Source organism: Brassica oleracea, chromosome C4, assembly GCF_000695525.1.
Source record: "Brassica oleracea var. oleracea cultivar TO1000 chromosome C4, BOL, whole genome shotgun sequence".
In the NCBI taxonomy this organism is placed as follows: domain Eukaryota; kingdom Viridiplantae; phylum Streptophyta; class Magnoliopsida; order Brassicales; family Brassicaceae; genus Brassica; species Brassica oleracea.
The window spans coordinates 26,663,614-26,672,453 of record NC_027751.1 but is presented as its reverse complement, the minus strand read 5'-3'; the positions used below and the strand labels follow the sequence as shown (position 1 = coordinate 26,672,453).

General features: G+C 38.2%; 3 protein-coding genes across 5 annotated transcripts; 1 reads left to right on the top strand and 2 right to left on the bottom strand.

Moving 5' to 3' along the window:
• The first annotated feature begins 193 nt into the window (after nucleotides 1-193).
• Nucleotides 194-1,591, top strand: LOC106341972 (sm-like protein LSM6A). Its single transcript, XM_013780734.1, has 4 exons — nucleotides 194-272; nucleotides 459-615; nucleotides 1,073-1,186; nucleotides 1,274-1,591. Exons 2-4 carry the CDS (start codon nucleotides 498-500, stop codon nucleotides 1,318-1,320), a joined length of 279 nt encoding a protein of 92 aa, XP_013636188.1. The 5' UTR covers nucleotides 194-272; nucleotides 459-497; the 3' UTR covers nucleotides 1,321-1,591.
• Nucleotides 1,536-5,353, bottom strand: LOC106341969 (LETM1 and EF-hand domain-containing protein 1, mitochondrial-like). Of its 3 annotated transcripts, none has more exons than XM_013780732.1 (15): nucleotides 5,278-5,353; nucleotides 4,544-5,112; nucleotides 4,164-4,476; nucleotides 3,944-4,090; nucleotides 3,760-3,848; nucleotides 3,586-3,678; nucleotides 3,377-3,503; nucleotides 3,227-3,291; nucleotides 2,969-3,140; nucleotides 2,678-2,872; nucleotides 2,533-2,580; nucleotides 2,301-2,447; nucleotides 2,130-2,212; nucleotides 1,941-2,056; nucleotides 1,536-1,853 (listed from the first exon to the last, which is right to left on the bottom strand). In XM_013780732.1, exons 2-15 carry the CDS (start codon nucleotides 5,068-5,070, stop codon nucleotides 1,762-1,764), a joined length of 2,214 nt encoding a protein of 737 aa, XP_013636186.1. In that variant the 5' UTR covers nucleotides 5,071-5,112; nucleotides 5,278-5,353; the 3' UTR covers nucleotides 1,536-1,761. The 3 variants fall into 3 exon arrangements, with proteins under 3 accessions (XP_013636186.1, XP_013636185.1, XP_013636184.1); XM_013780731.1 differs by having other exon boundaries at nucleotides 4,544-5,145; nucleotides 5,278-5,337; XM_013780730.1 differs by having other exon boundaries at nucleotides 4,544-5,352.
• Nucleotides 5,354-7,339: 1,986 nt separating this feature from the next.
• Nucleotides 7,340-8,365, bottom strand: LOC106338523. The gene has a single exon (XM_013777480.1). The coding sequence runs from the start codon at nucleotides 8,363-8,365 to the stop codon at nucleotides 7,340-7,342; it is 1,026 nt and encodes a 341-aa protein (XP_013632934.1).
• Nucleotides 8,366-8,840: the final 475 nt, after the last annotated feature.

Here is an 8,840-nt window from a genome sequence, read left to right as displayed (position 1 = left end):
TTTGAAAAAACAATAACCCCCCCCCCCCTGTTTACTCTATCTCTTTATACAAACACACACACCGAATCGTACATGCGATTTAATTTCACCCCAAATTAAAAATTTAGTTGATAATAAAAGGACCCAATATGCAAATATTATTAATTTTTGGTCTGCAAGCTCGAATAAATTTATTTATGATATAATAAATAGTTTTGAAAATAATAATAAAACCCTTAGGTTACTCTCTCTCTGGATTCTCGCTGTGTCGTCGACTCGAGTAGGGGATTCAGGTATGGTTTTTCATCGGGAAGTTTCAATTTTTATTTGCTTGTTCGATCGATTAGTTTCTATTGGATCGAAAGTTAGGAGCTTTTAGAGTATTAAGAACTGAGAGAGGTTGTTGAGGAATAATGTATGAGTTTCGTTTGTTTGGAGCGACACAGTTGATTTCAGATCTCTCTGTTTTGTGTTTGCAGTTACGTTAAAGGATAGTGATTTGAGGAAGAACAGATAAGATGAGTGGGAGTGGAGATAATAAAGTTTCTGGAACGACAAAGACACCTGCTGATTTCCTCAAATCCATCCGTGGGAGACCTGTTGTTGTGAAGCTCAACTCTGGTGTTGATTATCGTGGTCAGTCTCTCTCTCTCTGTACCTATCTTCTTCTTCTTAGGCTGCTACAAGTCTTGACTTTAGGTCTTGTTCCTGTGGCTAAGTTAATTGGAACCAAAGAGTTTCTACTCTTGTAACTTTATTCATTTGTAAGGGCTTATGGAAACGTAAGCCACTGTTGGATCACAGTAACCTATTTGTCTGTTTGTGTATACTCTCTCTTCTTGCCAATTCTCATTCTAATATCTCCTTTTATTCATGTGCCCCCCTGCAATGAAGTTACAATTGTCTAGGAGTTTGTTTAGCTTGGGTTTTCAGATCTTTGCTTTGTGGTTTTATGATCTACGTTTAATGCTATATATAAGAGAGATATCTATGTCCTAGACTAGTGCGCATGAGAAACTACTTATTTCATTCTCAGTTTTGTCTAAGTTCTTTACAAGCTTAATATCGAGTTTTTGCTTCTTCTATTACACAGGCATTCTTGCTTGTCTTGACGGGTATATGAACATAGCAATGGAGCAGACAGAGGAGTATGTTAACGGGCAGCTCAAGAACAAATACGGTGATGCCTTCATCCGTGGAAACAATGGTAACCAACATCTCTTATATTCTTCTTCTCTCAACCTTCTTTTTTGTACATAGCATATAAACTTTCTTTGTTTTTCTTTGGGTGCAGTTCTTTACATCAGTACTGTGAACACACCTTTAGCTGACGGAGCTTAGACCCTTCCTCATGCATCATCATCATCAGCCATGGCTATCTTATACAAGTTACCTGCTTTGACCTCTTTCTAAAACAACTCTTGCACTTGACGATTGACATGTATCAAAGATGTTTGTTTTTCTTAAATGAATTTTTGTTATAAACATGGTAATAGCAGACGTCATTTATATTTACTTAACGCAAACTACTTTAATTACTTGCAACTTGTACAAAATAAGCAAAGATATAAGTGATTTATCAGGCTCGTCTTGTTGTTACGAGAAGCACATATACTAAAGTGTTAGCTCTTCAAATAGCTTAAGTTTGCTCATTCTCAGCCGCCTTCTATTATGTAAAGTAGAGTTTCGCTCAGTATTAATTAAAAAGATAAACTTCATTACAACTAAAGAGTGTAGCAGTTTCTCCTCTAGTTTTCAAAAGAATCAGAGTGCTCTTTCCGTTTAATTTGATTCTTCTTCCTCTGTTGCATTTTCTTCTGGCTTACTTCCCAACCTCCCCAACCTAACAATGTCTTCCACCATAATTCTTCCCTCTGTTGAAAAACCATATTCAATAAAAAGATCAATTAACAGATTCACTTCAGAGAGATTGAGAGCTCAACAAGGAGAGGAGTCTTTACCTTTATCTTTGGAGAGATTACTGATTAGTTGTTGAAGACCTTCATTAGCAAGTGTATCCTTCAGGTACATTGCAGCTGCTGCAACTTCATCAGGTGTGACCTTTCCATCTCGATCCCTGCATTGTGTGCATTCAAAACGTTACAGTCTCGGAAACAAAAAAAGGTGGCCGATATATAATGTCTATATACCTGTCAAGAAGCAGCCAGCCTTTGCCAATTTTGATATCCACATCATCAATCTCCTTCTCGAGGTTTTGTATCAGACCATCAACCTTATAAAGTATACCTGAAGAGTTAGCTCTGATACACAAGTCTCATGGCAGTTTAAGATTCTTTAAATTGATTTTTGAGTCATTTTACCTTTTCCATTAGTGCAGAAGAAACCTCATCTGCTTCAGCAACTTCATCACTTTGGTCACTATCTTCTCTAGCTGCTTTGTATGCCTTCATTGCAGCTTTTTCCCCATCAACATCTTCTCTCTCGACCATTGTGTTATAGAACTCCACCTGGAAAAACAGATGAACAATGACTTCAATCTCGGACACAATATGCTAATCAAGCAAATTACTTATTGACAAGTGGACAATGTACCTCTTTCTTGACCAGCCTCAAGAACTCTTCGCGCTCTCTACATACTGACTGTTTATATAAAAAAGCAAACAGAGTCTCAAATAGCGAACAGATAAAATTGTTTTGCATATTCATTGTTGAAAAACATAAGATTCATTTTACTTACAGAAGCGGAAGCCAAAACGCCCAGTGCACGGCTAAGTTTGCAAAGATCATCTTGCTGTTCAAGAACTCTAGCTCTGGCCTGTTCTTGGGCTTCTCTGGCCGTTGGTATAGTCATCTCTTGCAGCGCCTTATCCTCTTCACCACCTTTAACATCCTTAATCCTTGTAAGCTCTTCCTCTTCTTTCTCTTCTTCTTTCTACATATATATCAATATAAAATTCCAAACATTTAAAACTGAGTTCTCTACCTCAAGCAAGCATAACAAAATACAATCAATGGTTTAATATCAAACCTTGATCAGTTCGTCTTGCATCTCAAGGTACTCTAGCTTCCTTAGCCGCTCAGATACAGGGTCTTCAGATGGCAGAGAAGTAACACCAACAGTATCCACAACCTCGTCAGGAAGAGAAGAAAGAGTTGCCCTGACAGCATCTGCCTCAACTCTTCCTGCAACCGTGAATGCCCTGAATATAAAGTCCAATCAGAAAGTTCTTCGCAGTAAAACCGATGGAAGAAAAAGATAACGAGAAAAAGGAGTTCTGGAACCTACCTAGATAGGATCAGTAACGACGAGGGGACAGAGTGATTAAGTGACAAGTCCATCCAGTCGCGAAGCTGCAAGATCGTTTTGATACTAAAAAATTAAAGCTGCAACATTATTTTTTCATCATAGAGTTTGATAAACAAATAACAAAGAAACCTGTTGCCTCATCTCTTCAACTGAAAGCGTCCCCAGCATTCCCCGTTCCCTGCAATCTTCGCGTAGCTCAGCTTCTGAGAGGGAATCCACACCCTCAGCTCTAATCAGTTTATCATCTTCCTTGATGCTGCATTTGTACAGGAGGGAGAATTAAACATCAACGCAAGGTTAAAAAGGCCAATAACAATGAGACGTGGAAGCATTTTTACCTCCTCAGTCTTTTTCTGAGCATGTATCGCAGATAAGCATCTGTTCCATATGGGCTAATACCCATAATTCTACACATGCTAACCAAGCGAGGCCTGTAAATTGAACTCAAAGAGGTCAGAACATGTACACACAACAACACATGTCTGAGATTCAAATGAAAAGGAGCAACAAACCTGCTAATGTTATCCAAAGTAAGCTCATCGTTGAAAAGCTTTGCAAAGCCCAAAATTTCATCGTTTTGGACTAGTCGACCTTTCCGAACCTGCAAGGCGAGATTTTAAGAACGTAAAGGAATGAAAATTCAAAAATTCAAAAAGAAAGAGTAGTATGTGAGCCAACACAAGATCCATGACTTGCCTTGTCTAGAAACTCAACCAGGTCCTCAGCGGTTTGCTTCGCTTCACCAGTTCTCGAATGCTTAACTTCCTTAGCCATCTCTTTGGCAGTTTCCTGAAGAAATTTAGCGTATTCTATCCTAGCAAGTAACTTCCTTTTCAATGCTTCCTGACATTAACAAAAAGAGCATCATGGAAAATGTAACCCAAGGTAATAAAGCCTACACTCGCTGGAGACATACCTCTTCTTTCATCTTGTCCTGGAAAGTGGACGGCAACATATTAGGGAAGAGCTTCAAGAAAACCGGTAGGAGAAACTCCATAAAGGGCACGAGAATGAACACAGCAAACGGCACTAATCTAAAGATATCAGCTGTTGTTCTAGTTAGCTGCTGCCTTTCTCTCCTAGAGAGACTCTTTCCACCAGCCAACTTAAGCAGCAACCTTGAACTGATTCTAGTGTCAGCCCAGAGCAGTTTCGTCCCCAGCCAATAATGTTTCAACGTTGACACAAACTCTTGTTTCCAGTGAGTAAGCTTCTTCGCCCAATCCGCCCTGTAGAGAAAACATAAACTCAGTACAGAAAATTCAACAACACACGGTGTTAGAAGAGAGCTCAAACCTGCTCATGGAGGCAACAGCTCTTAAAGCAGGACCAATGCCAAGAATAAAAGCCCAAGTCAACTGAAGAATCGACCGAGCAACCTTCTTGGATTCTTGTAAGCGTTTAGCTTTCGCCTTTGCTTTAACACTGCTCAGACTCTCAACAGCTTGGTCACATTCCTCAGGAGAAGCCTCTTTCCTATTCACACCATCTTTCTTCTCCTCTTCCTCAGGTTTCTTAGCTGCAACTGTAGTAGCGTTACGGATAGATACGCTCATGTATCTCATCCCCAGAGAAGAACCCATCTCTGAACTTCCAAAACCAATTCCCGAGACGTGAGAAGAACCATGGAACCTAGAACGCAAAAGTAGACCATATCCTCCAGTCAAGGACTTGTCTTTGGCTACAGGATCAGCTTCCAAAGGAGGATTGTTGACTTTCTGAGCAGAGTTTCCAAAAGATTGAAAGCTTTGAGCTGAACGAGCGTAGACGTTCAAGTAATCAGAAACGATACTCTTTCTCCGTAAGATCGCTCTTGACGCCATTTTCTTGAAATCCTCTTTGTTGTCTGTCTACAGATGAATCAGCTGTACAAGAGAGAAGAACCCTAATCTGATACACTGGAAGATCGCTAAATCAAAACTTACAAAACTTCGGAGAATCAGAGGACCGATGAAAACCCAAACGATCAATTGAAATCGGTCGGAGAAAGAAGTTGAAAACGAAAACTGGAACGACGACGTATCACTTACAGATACGAGAAGAGGAGACGGAGGAATCTGGAGATGAGGTCTGATCTCCGGTGAGAGTTAAGAGTTTTGAGAGGTTTTAAGGATGCGGCAAATAAATCGTGAGAAAGGATTTTATATTCCTTTTTGTTATAAAAGAAACCAGAATTTTATTGTATCGCGGAAATTTAAATAAAGGCAAAATTTATACCCGTATAATTTATAACACTGATAGAAAGAGTTTATTATAGAGAGAAGAGAGGAGTGAATGATGATATTACAAATGATCGAAATCGATCGTATATATAGAAAAGAAATTTACTGTGCAAATAGTGCAGCGGACCCCACTTCCTTTATATTTTCAACATATTCGGCGCTGTCTCTATATGACTTTCATAACACTCCCCCTTGGGGGCCGGTGTCACTATCCGCTCTCGCTTAACGTCTTTGTTGCCTCGTTAAAAAAACCTTTCTAGGAAAACCCAATGGGAAAAACCATAGTAAGGTAAAAAGAGTACAACTACGTAAGCTTCCCCTCGATTAAGCAGTCATATATCCTTCTGATTACGCATTCCAATGTTATGGAAATGTTTTCTGAATACTGAAGTCGGAAGTGATTTTGTGAAGAGGTCAGCTGCATTGTCGCATGATTGAACATATCTTACTTCAATCTCTTTATTCTTCTCAAGCTTTTGCATGTATGAGAAGAACTTCGGGGGTATATGTTTGGTTCTATCGCTTTTGATATATCCTTCCTTCGTTTGAGCAATCCAAATGCTAACTGTAATGGGGAATATCTATGGTATGCACTTGGTCTTATCCGAATTAGTGCTTCTGCATGCAAAATAGCATGTCCCCATACAGAGGTTGGGAGTTTTGATCTCATGATCAATGGCCTTGCAATTAGTTGCAGCCGTTTAATTAATGATTCTGCCAAACCATTTTGTGTATGAACATGAGCAACAGAATGCTCTACTTCAATCCCTGATACCATACAATAATCATTAAAAGCTTGGGATGTGAATTCACCAGCGTTATCTAATCTAACTCTTTTAATTGTATAATCTGAGAACTGTGCTCTTAATTTGATTATCTGAGTTAGAAATCTCGCAAATGCCATATTTCGAGATGATAACAAACAAACATGTGACCATCTACTCGATGCATCGATTAATACCATAAAGTAGTAGAATGGTCCACACGGTGGATGTATTGGTCCACAAATATCACCTTGGATTCTTTCCAAAAACTTTGGTGATTCTTTGTCAACTTTGGTTGGTGATGGTCTTATGATTAATTTCCCAAGAGCACACGCATCACATGTCATTTTATTACTTTGGTATATATCTTGGGTTTTTATTGAATGACCATGTGAGCTTTCAATGATTTTTCGCATCATTGTAGTGCCTGGATGACCAAGGCGATCATGCCATAATGTAACATCTTCTGGATTTCTTTTTATCACAAGATGTGATTCTATAGCATCAATATAAGTGTGATGCAATCCAGAAGGAAGTTCTGGAAATTTTTCCAGTACAAGGCCTTTGCCTGATTTTTCAGAAGTTATATACAAATACTTCTTTCCATTCTCAGTTGCAGACTGAGTGTTATACCCTTGACGGTATATATCTTTGAAACTCAACAAATTTCTCTTAGAATTTGGAGAATATAAGGCATTATCTATGGAAAACTTTGTTCCATTAGGCAACATAAAGTTTGTCTTGCCAATTCCTTCGATCATGTCTGTAGGACCTGATATTGTGTTTATAGTCATTTTTACTGACTTTAAAGTAGAGAATTATCTCTTATCCTTCAGTATAGTGTGCGTTGTGCCACTATCTGGTATGCAAACTTCTCTACCAATTTGTTTAGTTGTTGTTCCATTTGCTTTCTTATCCATTTCTGTAACACACAGTTAATATCAATAGAGAAAATAAACTTTCATAAGTAAACATATTATGCATTAATAACAAGTACACAATAATTATACATTAGATATTTTGAAATACAACATTATTTTGAAAGTGAAATACATAATATTTTATGGCATCACTAGGCATTATTAAGCTTGATAAGTACAAGCACTTCAATTATTTTGATGAGTGGCCTTGTCGAAATCTCCCATAAAGTCAGAGGTATTCGAGGTAGTCAATGTTGTACCCACAAGGTGTTCATTGAGATTTACTTCTTTTGCCTTGCCTTTAATAGATTCTTGGTACAATTGGCATAGATGCCGAGGAGTTCGACATACATGAGACCAGTGTCCCTTCGATCCACATCTGTAACAGACTTTCTCATTTTTATGAGTAGGGTTTTCTTGGGTTTCTTTTCCTTTTACCCGATCAGATCGATTCCATGTGTTGGATCCCCTTCCTCTTGGGTTGTTACTCCTTTCATGGTTGCGGTTAAATCGATAACCACGACCACGACCAAAACCACGATTGTGACCACGGCCACGACCACGCCCACGATAGGAATAATTTCCTTTTTCCGGATTTTTTATATCCGTTGCATTTACCTCAGGAAATGCTTTGGTTCCCGTGGGTCGGGCATTGTGGTTTTTAATGAGGAGTTCATTATTTCTCTCCGCTATTATAAGCGCCACAGCGAGTTCAGAGAACCTCGTATACCCACAATTTCTATATTGTTCTTGTAGAACATAATGATTTTTGTGGAACGTTTGGTAAGTTTTCTCGAGCATTTCTGCTTCCGAGACAGGCTTACCGCAATAATCTAATTGCGCCGCTATTCTCAATATAGCGGAATTGTACGTTTCCACTTTTTCAAAATCTTGAAATCGTAGATTTTTCCACTCATCGAGTGCATGGGGGAGAGTAATTTTCTTTTGGTTATCAAACCTCTCCTTCAGAGCTTTCCAAAGATCTAAGGGATCTTTGGTTCTCGCATAATCATGCGTAAGATTTTCATCTAGATGCCTTCTCAGAAATATCACAGCCTTAGCCTTTTCATGAGAGGTTGATATATTGCCATCTTTTATTGTTCCGAGTATTTCCTCAGAATCTAGATGAAGCTCCATGTTTGTAACCCATGCCGTGTAGTTTGTCCCAGTTACTTCCAATGCCGGAAACGGAAGTTTCTCGATTTTTACCATTTGTATTTCTAAAGCATATAAATAAAAATTATTAGAATATTATTCATATTAAAAGGAACCGTTTACATTAATCATGCAAGCAATTACAAGGAGAAGCGATGTAAAGAAAAGTAAACCGATATTCATCCTAAATTCTCTTGGAGTAAATTCTCCAACGGATAAACCATAAATAGAAACACAAATAAAAATGGCACATAAAAACAAAAGTGCGCGAATCATCTTTCTTGAAATAAAAAATCGGAGGAGAGCGATTTGAAATTTTTGAGAGAAGATGAAATGTTTTGGATGATGAAATGGAGTGAAAATGAGTTGTATTTATAGATGAAAACACTGTTCATAACCGTTGGAGAAAGGAGAAATTTTTGAAAAATTTTCTTTGTGACCGTTGGGGTTAAATCGAGTGCACCAAAAATTAGTCCGAAAATATCGTATTAAACGGTCAATCAAATCTATAAAATTTCATAAAAGTAAAAAA

Bases quoted from the DNA above. Each gene is read 5' to 3' on its own strand.
- LOC106341972 (XM_013780734.1), top strand. From the start codon at position 498: ATGAGTGGGAGTGGAGATAATAAAGTTTCTGGAACGACAAAGACACCT. The intron at 616-1,072 runs GTCAGTCTCTCT...TCTATTACACAG, and splicing joins CTCTGGTGTTGATTATCGTG to GCATTCTTGCTTGTCTTGAC. The intron at 1,187-1,273 runs GTAACCAACATC...CTTTGGGTGCAG, and splicing joins CTTCATCCGTGGAAACAATG to TTCTTTACATCAGTACTGTG.
- LOC106341969 (XM_013780732.1), bottom strand. From the start codon at position 5,070: ATGGCGTCAAGAGCGATCTTACGGAGAAAGAGTATCGTTTCTGATTAC. The intron at 4,477-4,543 runs GTTTGAGCTCTC...TTTTCTCTACAG, and splicing joins GCTGTTGCCTCCATGAGCAG to GGCGGATTGGGCGAAGAAGC. The intron at 1,854-1,940 runs GTAAAGACTCCT...GTTTTTCAACAG, and splicing joins TAATCTCTCCAAAGATAAAG to AGGGAAGAATTATGGTGGAA.
- LOC106338523 (XM_013777480.1), bottom strand. From the start codon at position 8,365: ATGGTAAAAATCGAGAAACTTCCGTTTCCGGCATTGGAAGTAACTGGG.